At 35.2% G+C, this 25,051-nt stretch overlaps 1 protein-coding gene across 4 annotated transcripts in view; it reads right to left on the bottom strand.

The window, feature by feature from the left end:
- Positions 1-25,051, bottom strand: part of dennd1b (DENN/MADD domain containing 1B) — a 196,126-nt gene that overhangs the window by 77,838 nt on the left and 93,237 nt on the right. For 2 of the 4 annotated variants that reach the window (XM_073937880.1, XM_073937881.1), the window contains 6 exons: positions 22,234-22,303; positions 14,732-14,812; positions 13,545-13,604; positions 9,628-9,681; positions 6,140-6,250; positions 204-304 (listed from right to left, as the gene is read on the bottom strand). In XM_073937880.1, the coding sequence (XP_073793981.1) occupies positions 204-304; positions 6,140-6,250; positions 9,628-9,681; positions 13,545-13,604; positions 14,732-14,812; positions 22,234-22,303 (477 nt within the window). The remainder of the gene's footprint in view (positions 1-203; positions 305-6,139; positions 6,251-9,627; positions 9,682-13,544; positions 13,605-14,731; positions 14,813-22,233; positions 22,304-25,051) is intronic. The other 2 variants (XM_009296375.5, XM_073937882.1) reach the window with 1 other exon arrangement.

The raw sequence follows: 25,051 nt of genomic DNA, 5'->3' as shown, positions 1-25,051 counted from the left end.
ATATCTCTCAAAAAACTAAAAACATAAGTTTGGTTAAAAGATTAGATCTAAATCAATTAAACATGTAAATTTGGTTCACTGAGGCATACTACTAAGCATAACAGACCAACATTATAACAATATACCCCCCCCCCCCCACCTTTAATGTATAATTCGCACCCTCAAGTACAGTATGTGCATGTGGGGATGAAAGCAGTTCTTACCAGCAGTAATCCAGCAGGTGAGGAGGAAGTACAGGGATGAAGATGTGCTGCCAGTGCATAGGGTAGAGCATGGCGGTGGACCCATGCACGCATGCAGTTAACTACGAAAAAAAAACACAAGTGAGCTCCTTCATAAGACACCGTTTTACGTGTTCTGCTTAAGGGGATTGCGTTTATTGTAGACCAAGGGAGCAGGCAACATTAGATAGTTATTCTTTTTATCTCAACATCACAAGCCGATTAAACATGCGCTTTTGTTTTCTGCTTTTCTGATGTTAACAGCGCAAGTTCAAACTCAAAATTGGGGCATCAATCGAGGGTCTAAAAATACACCAAAGCACAAGGTGTCAAATGTGTAGCGTCTCCAACAAAATTAATGATGCTTTATTACTGTTTTACACACACACACAGTAAATAATTCGAGTCTATGAGATGCGAACGCTTAATTACATCGCTGGTGTGGATGTTTAATGAGTGAAACACCCAAGTGACCCCTCACCACACCCCGATTCCCCCTCATGGCTACCTAGCAGTTGTAATGACCTGTGTGGCACACGCGCACACGCCGGCGCTTCCTCATCTTCCAGATTAAAATAACATGATTAAATATGGAAAAAGAACAGAGGTCTGAAGGCTCCTCTGGGACTTCATTAGGGCAAATTGCCAAAGAATGAAACATGAGTTAGCCAAGAGAGACTGTGAGCTGTTGGAATACCACAGGGAGAAGGGGCTGGAAGAGGGGTCTTGACAATTGGAGCTTCCAGTAATGTGCGAACCATGGCTTGGAAGTATCAAGAGACCCCCCCTGCTCACTGACACACACAATATCACAATTGACCACTGAAACCAACCAAGCTTGACCACGGCGCATCAGCTAGCTTCAAAGAGAGAAGCTTAAATTCTGAATCCCATCTGTATTGTGTATACACCCATGTGCGAGGAATAAGGTCGCTTTGGTGGTGTTGTTGTTGAGTTTTGTGACACTGTGGTCAAATTCAAGTGTTCTGGATGAGACGTGACCTATTGAGTCACAAAATAGCGCAGTGCTAATTAACAGTAATTTAATGGCGTGCATTATAACATATGCAAATTTGTTGTGCCGTTCTCTGAAAAGAACGAAAAGCTTTAGTTGTGACAGATCTAATTTTGTCCGGCCAATTTAGAAGAAAGAAAATGAATATTTATGGCATTTCTCACCAACTGAAGTTTGGTTGATATCAAAGCTTTGAGACCCGTTCTGTTCGAGATTTTTTTTCTCAAGGTCCTATAAATGAATCATGCTGAGAGGTCATCGCACTGCAAAGAAACACTTTTCTTTGACTGTGCGAACAGACTGCCGTCTAGTTTCTTAGAGGGGAACCTTTGCGTACCATGTAGAGATGGGTAAGAAAGCCTAATGGCGCATTCCAATTAATTCAACAATGTCCACAGAAAAAGCCCAATTGGCTTGATTTATTCTTGACTTGAAAGTGAAGTCTTTTCAAAGGCGAGGGCACGAAAAAGGAGGTGGCGAAACCTAGATAAACATTAAAAGGTGGAATTCAAAAACAAATTAACTCTTGATATTTTTCCCACATAAGTTGTTTTGCTCACAACTGAGGGACTCATCCCGATCCTGCAAAAAAAGAAATCAGCCATGACCTCCTTTCTGTGACAATTAAAGAGAAAGTTCAGAATAACTGTATCGTTGCCATTGAATCTCCAGTTGTACCCGCAATGCACTGTTGGAAAGCTGCAGCTAATAAAATATTTGGCGGTCTTATGAATAATTAATGAAGAAATGCCAAATGAAAAGAAAGCCAAATGGCCACAAAAGGCAAGGTATGCTTGATATTCCTTTGAATGAAGGAGTCATTCGCAGTAACAAATGCTGGATTACAGCTTGTTTGGATGCGGGGCTGGATCCTGCCGAGACCAGTGAGCTACCACCGCCGTTAGCAGTAATGAGCGTGCTGGGGACGTGTTAAGTGGGGGTCTTCTCTATGGAGACCAACCATAGAGCATATTATACAAAAGCATCCAAGCATTGGAAACATAATAGACAAAAAAAAAAGCCATTCTAAAGAATCCCAAAGAACACGACACAGCCCTACAACAATTATGTAGCAGCATTTCTTTTCCTAAATAAATACAGGGATATTTATTAGGGATTTCCCATTCAGGTTTTTTTGCCCTCGAGTCATTTAATTTTGAGTATCTACCGATACCAAAACCCGATATGATACTTCTATAATACATTAAAAAAGAATAAGGAAGATTGAAGAAACAGATCCAGGATGTTCCTTATTTTTTATTCAATTCACCTTATTTTAACATTCAACAACCCTGTTAACACACCGAGCACTTTTTTGAGGTAGCTTGAACAATCAAGTAATAAATAACATTAATTGTTCACTTTTAGACTTTAGTGTAACAGTAAATTACAAAAAAAAAAACTAATATAAAAACAAACAGCACCTTGACTTAAAATACCCGGCAGGCAATTCCAAGTTTACATATCTCACAGTTTTCTATCGCAAAGTTGTTGTCATCAAAGTTCTCATCAAATTTATATTACCTCCAGACCGCAGACATACTCGCACTCTCCGCTTCTGTGTTCCAGTTTGCTGGCATTTAACCATTAGCGTCTCTGCAATAAAGCGATGTCAAGCTGCTTGCGTTGCTGTTTCAGTGTGAAGTCAGGAAAGTGGTCTAACTCTGTACCATTGCATAATTATAGATGTGTTGAACAATAATGAGGATAGATAGATAGATAGATAGATAGATAGATAGATAGATAGATAGATAGATAGATAGATAGATAGATAGATAGATAGATAGATAGATAGATAGATAGATAGATAGATAGATAGATAGATAGATAGATAGATAGATAGATAGATAGATAGATAGATAGATAGATAGATAGATACATACATACATACATACATACATAGATACATACATAGATACATACATAGATACATACATAGATACATACATACATATCCAAGTCCTAATCGAGAGGTTATATCTAATTCTGATCGAATTTGAAACTGCGTGATCGGGCCCGATTTACGATCATGTCATGGGATCTGGACATCACTAATATTTATATTTTTTCTAGAAAAATAAATTCCTAAAATAAAACGTTATATAAAACAATAAATTAGTAGTGACTAGAAATAATAATACTAATACCCTAATCATATATATCTGACAGATTATTGCTAATCATCTCATTATTTTTTGGTCAAAAACAGAATTTCGTCTCCGCATGTCATTTCCAAACTTGATACTGGACTGCAGTCATTCAGTTAATACCTCTACCTTCAATTTCTGTAAACAATCAGCACATGTCTTTGAAAAAACATTTCAGTTTTGAATGGTAATGTACAGTAAAAAAGAAATCTTTGATAACAAAAAGAAATTGATTGAGATTTTTACAAACTCATTAAATGGCTGTCGTTAAAAAAAGCCTTAAGTTGAATGATTCTAACAAGATCCGCAACACAATTTCTGCTGCTGAACCAGCATGCTAGAAGCCCTGATAGAAATAGACCTGCAAATTTCTCTTGAGAGGAAAGGAAATAGAAGGATCTTGCCATCTTGGTTCAGTAAACTTCCCCCAATCAGGTGACAGTCACAGAAGTCTCACTTCACAATCAAACCACATTCACACTCATCTCTAGGAGTACATTTGTACCATTTTGCCTTGCTGAGATATATTCTACAGATGAAGTATAAAGATATGCTTTGTAACACCTTTCCAGTGAACCCTGTCTATGTAAACAAGTTGACGAACATATTCCCTACATCTAGGGAGAAGCTGGGGTTCAAAAATATCCATGGCAACTTCTCCAAGAATAGACAAAGACCAAAAAAAAAGGTCCCGTTCTTTGATAAGCACAACAAAGCTCACAGTGGAATCTGTGATTGGGGCAGACTGGAGACTAGAGGTGCGATTCCCCCTGACAAGGGTGACAGCACCGCAGTCTGCGCTGACTCCTGCTACCTGCGAGACTTCTCTCCCCTGGCCCTCTCCTTGTTTCCCAATTACCAAGCCTCGCTCTCCCCTCCTGTTGACAAACGCACGGCTCTGAGCAGGGCGCCGACACAGGTGTATCGCTAACAAGGAGGTGGCATTAAAAAAAGGAAAGGTAGAGGTAGGGCGCAGGGCGCAAAACACCACTAATCCAACTCCCACTGCAACACACAAAGAAGAGAACAGGAAGTGCCGGAGGAAGATAAAATGTCTATTAAAGGTGTGGTAAGAGAGATGCTTGAAGAAGGAACGGAAATAAGACGGCATTGCTGAGTAGAGCACGAACAAAAAAAAAAAACGAGAAGTGTGAGGCCGAAAGGAACCTCAGTGGCTAGCACCACAGGCCAAGACGGGATCGGGTCTTGTTAGCATACCACTGACAGCATGATGAGAAGGCGGCTGTCAAGACTCGGGGCCGGCCGAGGGGGTCTCGCAGATGAAACGCACCAGGGCCTCCCAGTTGACTAGTTAGAGGGATCCTGATGCAGCACAATTATACTGGCATATGACAAGACTGCATGGGCGGCTGCCTCCTGGAGCCTGCGACACGCTTTTAAAACAGTGGTACTCCTTACCTCTGGTCACAAAACAGCAATAAGTCAACTGATGCATTGTTGTTAGATCATGATTTATTCCTTTGCTTTCCAATACAGGCAAGTGTGCGGCCATGTTCTGCTAGACTGACACAGCAGGTTCACTGGGGGCCCGGACACTCAGGGTCCGCTGCCAGCATGCATAATGGATTCATTCTCTCTTTCTTTATCCCTCACTGTAGAAACGGCAGCAGTAGGCTCACCACACCCTGACCACCGTCACATGCCCTATCGGATCTCAATTCAGGAACTTGGCCATATGTCTCCGCTTGTGCCTACGAATGTTTTCGCTAAATTGGCCATATGTGTCTTCTGTACTAACTCCCAACACTCTCGAGAAGAAGACGGATGGTTTTGAGATCTGAAATGATGAAAGTCTTCACTGAGGTGGAACCTTAATATCACTAGTCTTCGTAGTAACTCTTTTGGCATATTACTTCCATAAACTCAAGGTCACTCGCGCTCCTATCCTGCGAAACAGTAAATCAAGTTATGAGATAGTAAAAAAAAAACAATTTACCCAAGAGACTAATGATTTGCACATTCTAACCCCCTGTGTCAGTGAGCACACGGAATGAAGGCGGCAGCCCGGAGGAGTGAAATACTCCACGGATAGGGTCATTCTGACAGCCTCCTCCGGAGCCAAAGGGTCCAAGGGGAGCCCCTCGGTTCCGGCACTGTCGGCGAGCGCACCGCAGATGCTCAAGGGGGAATAGGAGAAAGATAGGGAGCGAATGACATCACTCGCCGCTTTTCCACCAACTGTCGTGAAAGTTTGGACCATCGTCCGCCCCCGTGCGATAAGCGCCCACTCCCTTTTTCAGGCAAGAAGAGCCAGAAAGAAAATATGTGGAAGAGTCAGGGATCCAATAAGTGATAATTTAAAGCTTACAGACTTACAGCCCTGAGAAATATCCCCCCCCCCCCAAAAAGCCAAAAACAGCGAGAGCTGAATCAGTGTACAGTATCTTTTTGGAGATGGTTAGAATGTATCTGTATTTTCTCCCTGCCATTCAGCTATTGAGAGACAGGCCATCTAAGTTCCTTATTTATTGTGATGTACATCATTCCATCAGCTAGATGCGAGGAACACATCCATACATATCAGCAAATGAAGATGACTCTGCATCTCCCACCAGTGAGAAAGTTTTCAAGCCTTGGTTAAAAGTCCATCACGCATCATGTCATCATCACAACACAATTACGTTCAAAAGTAGTTCTATTTTCATTCATAGTATAAACGCAACATATGTTGATATTTAAAGTAACAAGAACGTTGTCGGTCTGATGTGTAAATGAAAATGACAGCAGAAACTCACAGTGCTAAGCTTGCTTGAGGTAATGATGATGCGTCGCTCATGCAGCATGCTGGCGTAAAGGTGCAACATGTTGTTCACATCCACTGCTACGAAGTACTCGGTTAAATTTCTCTAGGGGGAAAAAACATAATTAATTTAAAAGAAATGAGAAATTCTGACACCACATTCTTAAATATTTGAATTTGTTTAGCTTGTGTCGTGTTTTGTTTTGCTTTATGTTTTGTTTTGCTTTATGTACCTGATTTGTTTCCATTTTGAGCTGTCTTTGTTTGGCATGTTTGTATTGTGCAGTTATTTTGTTTAAAGCTTATATCATGTTTTGCTTCTGATTTTGCTAAAGCCCTATTTAGATTTCATGATTTTTTTCAGCACGATTTGCTTGACGTGTCGAGGGAGTTAGTGAATGATGCTATGCAGTGTTACATCTAGGATTTTTTCCAGCTGTGGTGGCAGGCCTTTTACACAGATCTTCTAACCACCTATGGCGTAATTTCATCGACCAATGTCGTGAGCACAGTATTACAAGTTGAGATCGCATTCGTGTAATACGAGCAAGCAAATCTCTTAGCTTGCGCACTGATTTTTCTTTGTTTGTGCACAATACAACTTGCACTCCCTCAAATATACGCTACTCAAGCTTAGATTTTTTTTGTGCGCTCTCAAATAAACTCTGCTGAAGTCCTATTTAGTGTGTTTATGTAACAAGTAAGTCTCCAACATTTATTAGATTTGCTAGGAATATTTATGAATGTATCCAATAGACCTACTGTACAAAAGGGCATTGATGTGTCCTGAGGTGAAAGTGAAAAGGCCATGAACTCCAGCAAGATAAAGTAATTTTATGCAGAACCAGACCTTTATCAATAAATAGGGGTATAATTATGGAAACAGTGTTCATCATAACTGAAAGCTTTGTTGTGTTTGCTAGCCTCATGCATCGGGCAGCTCTGTCAGTCAGTCAGTCAGTCAGTCAGTCAGTCAGCATGTAACCTTAACCTCCTAGAGCTTAGTGGCCACATATGTGGACAGCACAATTTAGCTCTTAAGTGGTTAAAACCTCTTAAGGCCCAGGGTGCTTTTTACGTGCATTATTTATTTCTCTTTGCTATTTAGGCTTATTGGAATCTAATTAGAATAAAACCTAAGTATCATCTTTTGAGACTAAGTACTTTTAGAGAAAAATGATGTCCATATATGTGGACTCGTGATACGAATTTACATAAAACACTTTTTTCCTGACTGTTTTTAATGCATATACGTATAACATATAAACAATTTTTTTAACATATCTTGATTATTAGAGAGTAAAAACAACCCATTTTTTGCCCATTTTGGACAGTTAAAAATAGTGTTTGGGGAATTTTACATGTTGCAAAACAGTTGCATGACACTGTATGCCTGTAAAGAAAAAAAAAGAAAACATTTAAAGTATTTTAAATAGACAACTGCTACAGAAATGTTTCACTCTGTTAAAATTCACTTACATTTTAATAGGTTTTGGTGCGATTACAACCAGCTATAAAAAAACAATAACAACTGCAGGTTTTGAATGGAAAGCTATAATGCAGCCGTGGCGGGAATAAATTTTGCTGTGGCGCCCCGCCATGGAAGAATGAATGTAGTGGAAATGATGCCATGTCTGTGACACTTCATGACATCATTACAGAAAGTCACATTTAACATGGGAAAATTAAAAAGAAAGGACTGCTTCTATCAATTGGAAGAAAGCTTAGTGGAGTTATGGCAAGAATATGCCTGTATGATGTGTCTACCATTACAGAATAAAAAGATAAATGTTGGTGATCGATAGCAGAGGCATGTCTGCAGCCTGATGGAATACTGATGTTACTGGAATAACCATGTAAACAAACACATCAGACAATTAAAAGGATGAACAGCAGTGTGTGTATAAACTATCCTGTCAGAAAATGTGACAAAAATTGTATGTTGTTGACGGTAATACAGTAGTTTGATTAAGGTGTTTATATGTTTGAGTTCGGAGAGCAGCATTTACAGTGGCATTTCAGTCCATAATATTGTAGCGATAATACTGTAAACTTTGTAACTAAATCATTTTAACCAAGGTATGTCTTCAAAAGTCACAGAGTACTGCTGACGATATTAACTAACTTTGCTATCTGAATAAACATAAACAAAGAACATTGATCGCACACTTACTAATTCCGTAGAGACGATCAATGCGAACTGCAACAGCGTCTTTTATTAAAAGAAGACGAGCGATTTTACCATTTCCAGATGCGAAAAGCTCTCGGGTAAAAAAATTTCCTTGCAAACATATTTTTGACGCGTGTTAGCAGACCACTGTAATCCACACATGTGTATCCACATGTGAGCTGTACTCTCTCGGGGGAAATGGAAACAAAACCTTCATTGTGGCACATTTATAAACACTGATGTCCCATGTGTCAAAACAATTCTTCTTCTTCTACTTGTTTGAATTACGGATGGCAACACAACATGGCGTCTCTCTAAACACTGTAACAGCTAAAAGGAGTTTTCAAAGTTATATCATGCATATTACTGAAGTTGCATCACAATAGAGCACTCTGATTGGTTCGAAGCAAGTCTTTCTCATGGATTAATAAACAAATGTGCTGAAAACTCTATTACATCACATTGTACTGGCCAGTACTAACAGCAAATCTCCACGCTGGGATTTACACAATGATCTCATCGTTGTGATATAGCTTCAAACTTTCTTTTAAAACCGGAAGAACGAATTAGATCTAAACAATCTAAAAATATCTGTGTCCTTTTGGAAAATCTACATATGCAACGTCAAAGAAATCTTGGACACTTAACCCTCATCTGATGCTACGGATGACAACTTAATGTAAATTATCTAACAGCTTGGTCTAAACTATAGTTATTCTGTGTTTCCTGATGTGCGTATAATGGGGTGGGGGAATGGGGAATATATATGGGGTTATATCTGTTAAAAGTATTTTGTTATCTGATTGTAAAAATTGTATATTCTCACTTTCGGAAATAAAAAACTAAATTACAAAAAAAAATATCTGTGTCCTTTTAACAACGTGGGACATCTATATGTTTGTCAACATCTCAAGAAATGTGTTTTGGTGTTTAGTGACCCTTTAAAAGAGACAATTATAATTTATAATGCGGGTTCTTGATAACAGCATGTACGTCCAAGACGCCACGTGACGATTGATCGTGAAGCAATGTGTAGTCTGGCATTTTTGTTACCCACAACACGTCAAGATTTTATCTAAACAAATCTGACACAGTGACATTGTGTAATCTGAAGCAGGGTTTTACAGTAGCTGAAGCTTGTTTCATGTTTTCCATTTGATTCATCTTTTGTTTTGTTTCATGTTTTGTTTTATATTTTGCATCACATTCTGTTTACAATCTCGTTTTTATAGTGCAATAGCATTCATACATTACACGTGGCTTAAATATCAAGGCCCTTGTATTTGACCTGTAACTAGGTTAAGCATACTCACGCTTTCAGGTATGGTGGGTAGTCCGTTAATATCAGGAGCTACGAAGTATGAATGCTGTGGAAAACAGACAAGAAAAGAAGAAAAGGTCAACATTGTGCAACCTTTACGATATTTAGTGCTTTTAGCTTCTCTAACCAACTGTCTGTTCCACCACCAATAAATAATCCGCAATCGGCCTGAACTGTGTCTGTGCTTGTTAACATCATACATACAGACAACAGATACGGATACACCAAGTCAACAAACGCTGATCCCCTGTGGACACTACCGGAGGAGGCTCCCCGCATCGGAGAGAAAGTCTTTATTAAGGTACAAAAGCCAACTGCTCTGTTCTGACAGTATCAGAGGGGTCTGCCAGGCGTACGTTTGAACAGGCGAGCAAGTTTAATGTCTGGATCAAAGGGGCTCCGAAGCAAAGATCCCACGCTGCCTGCTAACTTTAGCACTTTTGTTTGCCTGTGTGGCGCGCTCTGCTCTTTCCCAAGGCTGGGCCGCAATTTGTCGTGCGTAAAGAGTACCCATCTGTTGCTCAACACATAGGTTCAACTTTGGCAGCCTTCGCATATGTTCCTCAATCAAACGCAAGCGCAACTAGCATCCTCTAATACTTGCTTTAAAATATTCATCTTCAATTCTATAATCACATGACTAGAGCGATCAAACCAAGTGCTGCGCAATGTCAAAAGCAAAGCAATCTCTATGTGTGTGTCCACTTTTGCTATAATCGTATGAACGTAAACAGTTTAAGATATCAATAAGGCAGATTGACCGAGTTCTCCTCTTCATGTGCTGACATGTGTTTATTTTCCCATACCGAGCAGCTGACTGCCCTCCGTGTCATGGACAGCAGTTCCAGCTGGCCATGGCCAACGCTTTGCAGCCGTGTTTATAAAAATCACACATTATCAGAGCGCTTGTTATCACCGCGCTCTGCCTGCTGCTCCCTGTAGTGCGATCAGAATCCCAGACCCTGAATCCAAAACCCAACACACACACACACACACATATATATACACACAACGTCTGATTTAAACATTACTGCCCACACAGCGCTGATGCAAACCTCTCCCTTCACCAAGAGCCTTTTCCCAGAGTCTAAAAACGAACAAACTTTTCATTCTGCCAATCATCTGAATCTTAGAGAAGTAAATCAGAACATGACGGTGATTAGCAAACCCACCACCTGCTGAGGGACGGTCAAGGTAATTCCTTTGGATGACCTGATGTGCTTTTAAGTTGTACACCGAGAAAAAAATTGCAGCAGTTTTTTTTTTTTTTTTTTTTGCATTGATTTAAAAACAGGCAACTAATCATATGGTTTGTTGAGGTGATGTTGCATTGTCACTGTCAAACATGACAAAATGACTATCCGCATTGTTATAATTTAAAATGCAGCAAATAGTTAAACATTTCTTTCTCTTCCATGAAACTTTAGTTATAAAAACTGCTGTTTTTGAGCCAAATCTCAAAACTTTCCTATGGTGTCAAGCATACTAACTTACAGCTCTAATAAATTAAAAATAGAATTGTAAAATCCTTAATAAATTCATTTTGATTTTATATATATATATATATATATATATATATATATATATATATATATATATATATATATATATATATATATATATGTATTTATTTATTTATTTATTTTTATTTTTTTAGAAAAATGTTAATAGTCCAAATTTTTTTCTTCCAAACAGCGGAGAAATTAAGTATTGAATACAAATGTTTCTTTTATGGTAATATTATTTCTAACGGAGCTGTTAACATGGAATTGATTTTGGTAAAAACCCAAACAATGCAAACAGAAAAAAAAAATCTGAAATATTTGTTTTTTATATTTGAATTGCTCAGGTGTGAGTTTTTTCACAGACTTTAACAGAGTGTAAAATCTTGATGGTTTTGTGCGTCTCGCCTATCAAATCTGATCTTTATTTTCTATTGGATTCAAGTGAGGTGATTGGCTGGGCCATTCTAAAGCTTGATTTTCTTTCTCTGAAAGAATTTGAATTTCCTTGGTTGTGTTTTAAATAATTGTCTTGCTGAAATGTCCACCCTGTGGACCCTGTTCTCATCTTCATTATCCTGGAAATGTAGATGTTGAACTGATTTAGCTAATATTAATTTATGTAGGACAGAGGGTTATTGAATGACAAGAGATTTCAGCTGCTGTCTGGGCTTTCACTGCTTTTTTACGCCTTCCTTTTTTTCATGTGTTCAATACTTTTTTGCTGTGACATTTCATTTTATTACACATAACGTAATTTGTAAAGTAATGAAAATCACGAGTCAACAGCACCTTTAGAAATGTTTTCTGAGAAAAATGGTGACATGATGAATACTTTTTTTTATCCACTGTATATCACTATATATATATATATATATATATATATATATATATATATATATATATATATATATATATATATATTGTAACTGAACAATGGCATATGCTGTGATATTATATGCAATTTTTCACATATTTCACATTTTTATAACCACTTTAAAACTGTGAAGTTTTGTTGTTCTTTATGTGACCACCCTAAAAATTTCCAACAATTATTGGAAAATAAAAGATTATTCATAATTTTAAATCAAATTAGGATGAAGATAAGTGTCTAACAACAAACATAAATGCCTCTTACGCTATTTGTATATTGCTGTTCGATATTATACTATTGTTAGGCCTAATTTTCTTTTTTTTTGTCAAACCATAGAACATACAGTAAAAAAATTTAATTCTTCAGAAAGCATTGAAGTTAGTGAGGCCTTAAATTTTCTTAAACATCCCTTACTACAAATTACATAAATTAAATGAGTTTTTCTTCAAAATTGTGTTTTACTGTCTATTAATCAACTTTCCATATACAGTACATATATTTGACGACATACTGTATACTGAACATTGCTGCTGTGATGTGTATGTTAAGCAGACCCTAGTTTTTCCACAATTTGTTTTGGGATTTTTTGTGATAAATATTACTGATTTTGTGATGGTAATTCTTAGAAATTAACTATTTCGATGGCTGAACTTGAGGTGAAATGTCATTTTTTGAGAGACACTCAAATACATCATGTGAGCTGCGTATGCAACGTCTAAAAGTCATGCAAAAAAATTCATTGCAAACTGAAATAAATCTAATTTGATTATACGGTTTGGAATTGGATGATTTATAAGATTATTTAATTTTTTATTATTATTTTGCGTTAAATTACAAAAAAATTTGCAACTTTTTGTAAAATTTTCATAGGATTCAGTTATTGCGGAATCCTTAAAAACTAGGGGGTCTGGTTAAGAGGTAGAAAATATACTGTTGGTTGAAGAACACATGGTGTTCACATTGCTTAAGCAATAATTACTGCACTGTTGGTTAATCTCACTTGAAAGCAAGTGAATTAAAAAATAACATGATAAAAAAAATCCAATAATAAGCATTCTAGAATTACAGATTGAACATGATATTAAAAGAAACACAGTTTATTCAAAGCTCTTGAGCAGATATTCAAGGGTGCTGTGTTTAATTTATTTATCCACACATTTAAATAAAAAGATGAATGTAGGTTAATAGGCAGATCATCAAGGAGATTTCTTGAGCATAACTGCCTTCTGCTTTAACGTCAAAAAAGAAACATTTGATATCTGAAAAGAGAATACAGCAGTGTGGAAGAGCATAAATCATTTAGCAGGTTTGATTGTTTTCCAGAAAAGAAAAGGGAAAAAAACATGACAACAAGACCCAGGATGGGTGATTGCCATATTTGAAAAAAGAAAAGAGTTAGTTTATTTGGCAAAATTGGAAAACAGTCTCCCATGTGATTAGGGCAACGGCTCCAAATTTCAGAACTGACCCATTCTCTCTCTCGTTCTCTTTCTTTTTATCCCTCTCCCTTCAGCACACTCACTCTTCACTCACCAACTGTCTGCTTCCTGGATGCTGCACTACTTGCCCATTGGCAAAATGTAAGTGGTTGCTCTTGCAAAAATATAGGAAAGAATATGGATGGATTAGATAGAGAGATCAGACAGACATGCACATACATAGACAGAGACTGCAAAAAAAAAATGACAGGTTGCAACAAACTGACAAAAATGAATGGAACGAGGGGGGGATGAAGGGACGGAGGGATAGATGGATTGGTGGATATTTTAAATTGGCAAATCACACAAAAAAAATGTAATTCGTTGGACCCGATTCAAGATCATGTGACTGTAACTCGCTTGTGAAGCTGATAATTTTTTACATATTTCACTGTTTTCAGAACCACTGAAAGAAAGAAAGAAAGAAAGAAAGAAAGAAAGAAAGAAAGAAAGAAAGAAAGAAAGAAAGAAAGAAAGAAAGAAAGAAAGAAAACAGACAGACGGTTATAGATGGAAGGATGGATGGATGGATGGATGGATGGATGGATGGATGGATGGATATACAAAGAAAGAAAGAAAAAATGGGAAAAAATAAGAAAGAAAGAAAGAAAGAAAGAAAGAAAGAAAGAAAGAAAGAAAGAAAGAAAGAAAGAAAGAAAAGTTTATGGATGGATGGATGGATGGAGGGAGGGAGGGAGGGGGAGATAGATAGATAGATAGATAGATAGATAGATAGATAGATAGATAGATAGATAGATAGATAGATAGATAGATAGATAGATAGATAGATAGATAGATAGATAGATAGATAGATAGATAGATAGATAGATAGATAGATAGATAGATAGATAGATAGAAACAATCTATCTACAGACAAGACTGAACAACAGATAGAATGACAGAATGATAAACAACAGACAGACAGGGAACAACACACAAAACAATAGTTACTGCACACAGAAAGATAGACAGACCAAACTGAATAATAGACAAATATATAGACAGGAAGACAGGATGACAGACAGAAAGATACTGTAGAACGCTAGTCAGATATACGAATGTATGGCCTGTGAGTGACTGGCGGTAGTTTAAGGCAGCGTTAACCTATCCTTACTGCAGGGTTTGAGGAGTTGCAAAAGTGGCCGTTCTGTTGAACACAGTGCAGACGTCTGTTATCAGAGCGAGAGGCCAGCGCTCCCACTTGTGTTTCTAAACAAGCCCTCAGCTCTCCACAGTACCTACCACACTCAGATTTACTGGCGTATTCGGCTTTGGCACGGGGTGGTTGTGCAGTGTTTCCAGCATGTCATTCAAGTCATCTTCCTGTGAGGACAACAAAGAAAATGAGACCAAATATGAAACACAAACATGCAAGAGAAAAAAGAGGAAAAGAGCGCAAACTGCAAAACGATTGAGTGATTTAAAGCACCCGGCGTAAAGTATTCCTACAGCAGTCGACGGAAGAGAAATATATCCGACTGACACACATTTAACGAGCGATCCTGAGGTTAAGAGACGGTAAGCTAGGCTGCGGCAGACGCTTATTATTCTGGGGATGATTTATGGCGAACATTGGCTGTTGGTAATTAACCAAAGGTCCATGCTCAGAGCGGGGCGACTTTAAGAAGCCATTGGAGAGAAGCTTTGCCACAAAACAGGCCTCGGGATTATAACGCTGAGCTTTTACGAGCTTTTATGACAAGAGTGCAATTTACCCTCTCAAACTTGCTGCAGAAGAGCGATGCTGCTGCTGTTCAAATGTTAGCCTGACAACCAACGCTTAGGCACATATTTAGATTGCCCTTTCCTTGTAAGCAAGTTCCCAGATTAGCTTTGTGGCCCAAGCTGTGTGTGTTTGTACATATGTGTGTGTGCGGGGGTGTGTGAGCCGCTGTCACGAGAGGCCTGGATGCTCACACGCATGGTCAGTAACACAGCCTGAGGAAACACTTCATTTACCCTCGCCATAAACCTTCATCGCTCTTGTCCTTCCTCGTCAGTCAACGCCGCCTCACGCGGAACCGAACGCCAAAAGTCAAGCCAATCATGCTTACTCGCTCACAGAACTCATTTATGCGTACTGGAGTAGGACAGTTTGGAAGGGGGAGGGATTTGTAACATTATGAAAAATAATAAACTAATAAATAGCGTTACGATTAAAACGTAATGGTTTCATGGTTGAAACACTAGTCAAAATAATCTTGCACCAAAAGTGTATTTATATTGTTTGTATAACCAACAGAAAAATATATATATAGTTAAAGTCAGAATTATTCACCCCTATGTTTATTTGTTTCCCAATTTCTGTTTAACAGAGAGATTTTTTTTTTCAAAACATTTCTAAACATAATAGTTTTAATAACTCATTTCTAATAACTGATTTATTTTACTTTTGCCATGATGACAGTAAATAATATTTGACAAGATATTTTTCAAGACACTTCTATACAGCTTAAAGTGAAATTTAAAGGTGTTTTAACTCGGGCAATTACTGTAGGTTAACTAGGCAGTTTAGGGTAATTAGGCAAACTGTTGTACGACGATGGTTTATTCTGTCGAAAAAAAAATATATAACTTAAAGGGGCTGATAATTTTGAACTGAAAATGGTTCTTAAAAAAATAAAACTGCCTTAATTCTAGCTGAAACCAAACAAATAAGACTTTCTCCAGAAGAAAAAAAAAATTCAACTGTATGTATATATATTCAACTGTATGTATATATATTCAACTGTATGTATATATATTCAACTGTATGTATATATATTCAACTGTATGTATATATATTCAACTGTATGTATATATATTCAACTGTATGTATATATATACGTGTGTATGTGTATTTAACATTGCGATATTTAGTTTTTCTGCGATATCCATAACGATATGAAATTGGTCTATTCGTAAATATTTCATTTATTTAGAGTGATTGAGATGATGAAGTCTTTTTCTTTTGAGTGCATCTGCATAAATTATAATAAATTATAAGCAAAAATAAATAAACAGAGCAGAAAATTATAACAAAATTTGTGAAGAAATTGAAGAATCAGATGTAAAATTACATAATCATCATTAGCTATGTTTCCATTCAAACTTTTGAATTAAATTTATGCGCAAAACAGGAATATTGCATAAAAGACGTTCGAATAAAGCAGCGTTTCCATTCAACGAGTCAAAGAAAAAAAATTGTCACTTCCTGATAAACTGCAGCAAATATCAGCAAGTAAAAACGAAATTTGTTGCAGTAGGAGAAGCTACGTGAATCTTTTCATTATTTAATAAATTACTTGCGCCTCAGAAGACAAATCCTAACAAGCAATGAATGCATGGTGGAGTTTAAAGGGATGACACGAGGAGCATACTGTAAATGCTCTTGACATTTCTGGAGGTAATAAATAATATAATAACACAAATACTGAAATGGTTACGGCGTTTTAGAATGACCAAAACAACATTTTAGATATTTACAATGTACTCAGCCGCCTGCTGGTTTGTCTATTCATATTTTTATCATCACATGATCTCTTTTAACAAAATCATATGACTTTTTTTAATGCGCAGACTGGAATTTGTTCGGTAAGTGTTTCCATCGTAGTCTATGCGCATTATTTCTTACCGAACAATACATTTATGTTACTTATTTATGTGCATACGTCTTTTTTTTTTGCGCATTTTTAAAATTAATGTACATCATGGCGTTTCCTTTCCTGTTGTTTATGTGCATTTCCAAAATAGCTAAATGTACAAATAATAAGAAAATTATTTTTTTTAAAAATTATATATATACATCTTTTAATCTTTATTCAAATTTATAAAAAAAAAATTCTTTGAATAAATATTCTAATCCTGAGATGTGACTATTGGAGATAAACGCATTGCGATATCGATGCTCAAATGACATTTTGTTCAGCCCTATATATACAGCATATGTAAACTTCACTAAAGTTTCACAATAAACACAATTTACATTATCAGTCATTTGGACGAATTTGTTGTACTGAAGTGTTTTAAGAATAATGACCACAACAACAATTGTTGCATTATTGTTGTTTAAAAGTTCTTATTTCACTTCTAAGTGTAATCCGCTTGTAATTACAATAAAGGCTGCATTTAAAGCTAATTTCTAATTTGTTTATTTAAAAACAAAACATTTAAACTGTAAACACACTTTTTCATGAAACCATTTTTTGCATAAATTGCAGCATTATGCGTACATCATTCTAAAAAAAAAGCTTGCATAAATTAGCTATTAAAAGCACATTTCAATGTGAACCATTCATAAAATGGTTTATTTACCGGTTATATTTTATGTAAAAATTTAATGTACATTTAAAAAATAAATATTTAATACTTCAATTTAAAATATTGCATGAATTGAAAAGCAACAAATCAGTTTTATCGGTTTTCTTTTTGACAATATACAAAACAATTATGAGTGCATTGTTTTGATTGTTCTTATTGTCCTTGATTAATTAATGTAATTTCCATATTTATTTAGGAATATTTATTTTGTATTTTATCAATTCTTTCATTTCTACCATTTCTGGATTCCGATGTTTGGTTGTTTTGAGCACCTATTGTGAAAAACCCTTTATAGCATACATCTGTAAAAACATTTGGAAACTGCGATAAAAACTAAATTGAGAAAAAAACGGTCACTATCGGTCAAAAGTTTGTGGTCAGTGGGCTTTTAAATGTTTTGAAATAAGCTTCTCCTGCTCACCATGGATGCATTTATTTGATCAAAAACACAGTATAAATATAGAAATGTTATTGCACTCTAAAATAACTGTTCAAAAGTAGTTTATTTAATTTAATTGTAAGTAATTTAAATTAATAATTTATTCCAGTGATTTTATTACTCCAGTCTTCAGTCACAAGATCCTTCAGAAATCACTTTATTATTATTATTATTATTATTATTATTATTATTATTATTATTATTTATTTTTATTATTATTATTATTATTATTATTAATGGTAATAGTAAGAAAAGCAGTAATGACTAGAGTAATAATTTCATTTTAAACTACATACAATAAGAAAGCATTTATTTAAAAAAAAGGTTAAAAAAATTATTGTATTTAACTTATTTTTACATTTAATAAATGCCGCCTTGATGAACAGAATCATTTTCTAAAAAAAAAAAAAAAAAAAAAGTGTATATATTGCATAAATTGCTGCATCTAGCGCAAATCATTCATAAAAATGTTTTTATAGAAATTGTTGCATATAGCAAATAAAAAAAATCTATATGAATTGAAATAAATATATAAAATGATCACACAATAATGCAAATCAGTGCAAATACTTATAAGGTGAAAGAACGTATAAACTTATTTCCATGATCTAAAATAAAAGGAAAATTCCATCCAAACTAAAACCCACAAAGATGTGTATATTTCCACAAAGCTATTCTTGTATTGTATAGATTGTTGGATTTTCTGGAGAAACCATACTCAAATTTTCAAATAATCCTAAATCCGTTCTTACATAAATGATCACGTTTAATATAAATCTCTGGAAATTGTTGCATTAAATAATAAATACACGGTGCATACTGTCTTTTTTTATTTTTTATTTTTAAGTTTTTGTATTGTAAACTTATTTAATACTTTATTTATTAGTTTATTAATATAATTATTATTTTACTTGAATGAAGTAGTGTTTTTACAAACAAAATCAGAAAGAGAATGCGCTTAACATGGAATTTGGAAAATGAGAAAAACCTTGTGCTTTAGTCATATGTTTGGTAATGCGATAGGTCGATGACATGGAGAATCCAGCGGCTTAATTCCTGACCCCTGTGACTTGTAGTGTATTAGCCCATGATTTGTTTGTGTAGAGGAGGCTTGGTCTTCCTCCCTTCTCTTTCAGTGGCTCCGCCACACATAACCAAACGATAACAGGCTGACAGTCAAACTCTGAGCTTCAGTTTCATGCACACTCTGCTTTTCATTTGATGTGAGCTTAATATTTTCATCCACTTTTCCTAATTCAAACTTTTCCTCGTCTCCTACTGTTGTAAAACTTTCAGAAAGAAAGGGGGAAAAAAACGATTTGGCACATTGCATTTCCTGACAATTTGTTTTCCAGTATATCATAAGGACTGACTTCCTGTTGGATGCTCGGTCTGTTAAATGTCAACAACACTGCGAAGCAAAGCGCAACCAACCAACTGTGCCTGTTTCGCTGAGATGGATTATAGATGACGCTTTTCTTTTTTCCCTTTGTCTTAGCACAAAAAAAAAACACTCAAGTTTTTTTTTGCTTTGCAGTGGCACTTTTGGCTCGCGAGCTGAGCTGGAAGGCAGGAACGTGGCTAATTTCCATGCTATTTGTGACATTAGCGGTTTGCTCAATAGGGCATCCAGTCTACATCATGAAAAAGTGACCTCATAGTACAAACGTCTTTCTTTCAAGTTTAAAGCTGTGCATAAATACACTTTCATATACTGCTTGATTAATTTGCATATTGTAACTAAAAAACATCTGACGACTTTCCTTAACTTGGACAATGCTTTGACATTCAAGACTATTTAGAAATCTGCATTATATTAGGTCATGCAGAATGCTTTTATAAACAGTTTTACTCAATCAAATTATTATTATTAATATAAATATGATTATGATTATAATAATAATTATTATTATTATTATTGAGATCTTGTGTAGTGCAAATTTCTACTTAGGATTTATTTTATGAATTATTTTACATAAAATATAGCATAATACACATCTGAGCAAATCTTTTTTTTTATCATTTAATTCATGTTTATTACAATTGCTAATATAACTTAGTTATAACTTAGCATAAAAAAATACAGGTGTAATAAAAATGCGACAAGTGTGTAAAAGTGAAAAAATTGGTGATGTGTGCATTTTTCTATGAACATTTTTTAAATGAATGATCATATTAAATCTTATTTAATAATCTTATTAATATAAAATCTTTTATATTAAAATGTACTCAAATTGTAGATAAGATTAATATGTTTGCTTCGAAAAGTTTCCAAATCTAGTTTTTATAATCTACATTTGAAAACTTTTAGATTTATTTAACAATAGTTTTATAAAAGGATTTATCTTATAAAGTGTATATGTGCAATAAAACCACAGTCGCATACAGCAACAGATTAAATTAATGCACATTTTTGTGCAACTTTGAGCTGGTGTTTGGAAAAGTCTGTAAGAGTAATGCATAAAATCTAAATTTCTAATGTGCAAATCCAAGACCATTAGTTGAAAAGTTGCTTTTTAAAAACAACTGTATTTTAAATTACAGCATGTAATGGACATTTGAGTAAATGCTTCTTATAGGCATTCATACACACGTACAATTAATGCATTTCACCCCTCTCATGATTGTGAATTGCTTTGGGTCTATGGCCATACACAATAAAAACACTATATATAATACATATATACAATATTTTTCATATTACTATACGTAAATGCGCTATATAAATACACATTACATTACTCTTCATTACATATAAAAACACATTACTTACAGTTAAAGTCAGAATCATTAGCCTCCTTTTTTTTAAATACTTCCCAAATGATGTTTAGAGAAAGGAAATTTTCACAGTATGTCTGATAATATTTTTTCTTATTTGTTTTATTTCAGCTAGAATAAAAGCAGTTTTTAATTTTGTAAAACCCATTTTAAGGTCAAAATTATTGCCCCCCTTTAGCTATATATTTTTCTGATAGTGTACAGAACAAACCATTGTATATAATAGCTTGCCTAATTACCCTAACCAGCCTAGTTAACCTAATTAACCTAGTTAAGCCTTTAAATGTCACTTTAAGCTGTATAGAAGTGTCATAAAAAATATGTAGTCAAATATTATTTACTGTCATCATGACAAAGACTAAATAAATCAGTTATTAAAAATGAGTTATTAAAACTATTATGTTTAGAAATGTGCTGAGAAAATCTTCTCTACTTTAAACAGAAATTGGGAAAAAACAAAGAGGGGGGCGAATAACTCAGGGGGGGCAATGATTCCGACTCAAACTGTACTTACTTATCTAATGCACATTTATGTGGAAATCACAGATTTGTCTGCACATATATTAAAAAAAACTTGCAATGTTGTGCACAAACTTCTTAAATTGGAATTTTGCTCACTGAAGACAATTTGAAGTCTCTTAAGTATAACTGTACTTACAAATCCCCATCACAAATAAGGTTTAAAAAGCCTTTTCTGAACAGTTTCAATCAATCCATAAACCCTTTTCACACATACAGGTTTCTCAGTAGCAGAAGTCATCATTGTTGGGAAAACTTAGAGCGTGGTGAATAAGGGAGATTACAACAAATTATTTTTTACAATCGTATTTGCTCAAATAATAAAAGAAAAACTTCACCATGGTGTTATCAAGACTTTCAGAAAATAAAATTGTGTGAGACTGATGACGGCAACCAGAGGAGATGATAATGTCAAATTTATTGTCCTGTCCCATAGATGCTGCATTAGAAACAACTCGCACAAGCGGTGATTCATTGTTTGTAATTTGAAGCAAAGATGATATAACGCATACATAAATACATATAAATGTTCATGTGTTACTAAAAAAATCTAAATATTAAAAACTGAATTTAGATTTAAGATGCTGATGACCGTTAAACGCATGACAGGCTTGTGAAAAGGGTCCATTCTCAAATGTTTTAATTGTGCTTTTCCCACCATGTGATGACAAACTGAAAAAATGAGATTTTTTAAACTTTCTTTACTCACCTGGTGTTTTGATAAGTAGTCTGCAAGGGTATTTAGCAGCTTATAATAAATCTCAAACCATGGGAGATAGCTGTTAAAAAAAGAACAAAAACAATAATAAATTAGCAATTATTGAATTATTGAGCAAACAAATCACTGTATGTGTATTAAAAAGATACTACCGGTCAAAAGTTTTTTTAGTTTTTTTTTTTAGTTAAATTATTCTGTTCATTAAGTTGGCGTTTACTAAACATAAGAAAAAAAGAAATTTAAAGAAATTTAAAGACATTTAAAGAAATGTAGTGTCAAATGAAACTATTACTCCAGTCATTATTGCTTTAATTACCAGTATTACCATACTAATAACATTAATATTAATATTAATAATAATAATAATAATAATTATTATTATTATTATTATTATTATTATTATTATTAAAGTGATTTTTCAAGGATCATGTGACTGGAGTAGTGAAGCTGAAAATTCATCTTTAAAATCAATTAAATTAATTATTAAATTAATTTATAAACTACTTTTAAATAGTTATAGTACATTACCATTTACTATTTTACAATTTGCCCTATATTTCTGAATAAATAAACAAAGTCATAGTGAGCAGGAGAAGCTTATTTTAAAACATTTAAAAATCCTACTAACCCCAAATTTTTGTGTATATTTAGAAAAAAAAACTAATTATGAATCTTACAATTACATTCTTACTCGCCGACACTAGCATTTCAAACATTCCAGCCACAGAGCGAGCGAAATAAAAGTATTTGGTTTCTTCAACAAAAACACACACTGTAGCCTGTAATAAAGCAGAGATGGGACGGTTTACAAGCATGCTGCATCCAGATGCACAACCTGAGCCTCATCGCCGTACATATGTCACCGCTTTAAATTAATTTCCTAGCACAATTGCAAAAAAAGAAAAAGATTTACACCTTATCAATGTGTATTAACTAATCACACGACGACTTGCCAAGACTGTGTGTGTGTGTTGCAGCCTGACAGAATCTTGGCAAAGTTGACAAGCCTTTAAAGATGGAATGGAGCCAACGTGTTGTTTTGGCTTGAAGGTTTCAAGAACACACACCATTTATTTTGTTACGCAATCCGGTGAAGGAGAAAAAAAAAAAAAAAAAGAGCGGCCTGCTAGCGGGCTCTGACTTCTCCTTTCCTGGTATGTAGGCGTGATTACAACATGCATTTCGACTCGCTCTGAAATCTCACACTTAACCGAGAGCGATTACATCAGCTTTTCTTTTGTTTGTCGCTAACGCTTGATTACTTTAATTGGATGTAAAAAAAAAATGGATGACTCCAAATGCAGCACTTTTTTATGATTATTATTTTATTATTTTTTTAAAGAAAAAAAGGTCTTGTAGACGTCTGAACTGCAGTGCTTTGATTTTCTTTTATCTTCTTGCTTTTTATCCCTCTATGGGTCAGTGAGCTCTCCAGCAGACTGGAATTAACAGACAACAAAACACACACACACACACACACACACACACACACACACACACACAACTAAGTGTATCTAATGCAAATTTTCATATTGCCGAATCCTTAGGAAAAGGGGCCCAGTGCTGCGTGCGCTCAAGCGGAGAGTCTTTTCAAAGATTGGGGTGACCATTAACCTAAAACAATCATCTCTTAACATGCCAATATTTTGACGTGCATGCAAACCAGGTCACACTAAAATTAAACGCGTCTATGCAAATGGCAGACGGACGTGGAAAAATGGCCCAGATTGCGGCGTGTTTGGCTCAGAATGACAAGTTGTTTGAAAGATCGTAATCGTCCGACACCTTTGCTCAAGCTTGCATTGCACAACAAAGAAAAAAAAATCATTATCGTTCTCTCTCTTTTGCTCGCTCTTTGTTTAAAAAGCAAAGCTCCGACATGCTAATCCGTCATTTCTCACATGTATAAGAGGATTAAACCGGGAGCATGTCAGAAAACGCTCATTATACTCTTAAATGAGAGCATGTAAATCTTTTTGTTTTAAAGTCAAGGTTATGAAGATATCCTGGGTGGAAGTTTTAAAGCCGGAGCACACCAGCATTCTTCTTATTTTAACTTTCTTTCCCACATAGGCTATAAGCTCAAACCCAATCTCTTCACAGCTAGTAAGTAAAACTGTGTTTGTATTGGGCAAATCCTCTGATAGAGGAACATTCATCATGCTGAACTGTGCTGAGACGAGCCAATCTCAGCGGCCCTTTTAGCTTCTCCAGCGCCGTGTGTTTTCCCAGAGTAAACCAACTTATCTGGGGCTTTGCAGGCAATCCCTAACAAACTCAGGCTGCTTGCTTCAACAGCCAGAAGCATCAGATAAAGAGCGAGCAAATGGTTTGATAGCGGGAAAGACTGACCACCGGCGAATGAGGGAATGCGCAGGTCATGACATGATTAGAGAAGATGTATTTGTAATCTTAAGAATTACGTGTGAATGACTTGAGCGCTTGTAAGCTCTGACTTTAACTGCTGTCAAGACGGTTCCTGGGTTGCATGTATTTATAGTCCACTTAAATTGAAGTTTTAGCATGGCATAAAATAGAACAATTAATTCATACTTTTTTAGATTTTTGATACAGTTGAAGTCAGAATTATTTGCCCCCCGTTTATATTTTTCCCTAATTTCTGTTTAATGGAGAGAAGATTTTTTTCAACACATTTCTAGACATAATAGTTTTAACAACTCTTTTCTAATAACTGATTTATTTTATCTTTCCCATGATGACAGTAAATAATATTTGACTAGATATTTTTCAAGACACTTTTATACAGCTTAAAGTGACATTTAAAAGCTAGGTTAATCAGGTTAACTAG

This window comes from Danio rerio, chromosome 22 (genome assembly GCF_049306965.1).
Source record: "Danio rerio strain Tuebingen ecotype United States chromosome 22, GRCz12tu, whole genome shotgun sequence".
In the NCBI taxonomy this organism is placed as follows: Eukaryota; Metazoa; Chordata; class Actinopteri; order Cypriniformes; family Danionidae; genus Danio; species Danio rerio.
The sequence above is the reverse complement of the archived record's forward strand: the minus strand, read 5'-3'. Positions and strand labels throughout refer to the sequence as shown.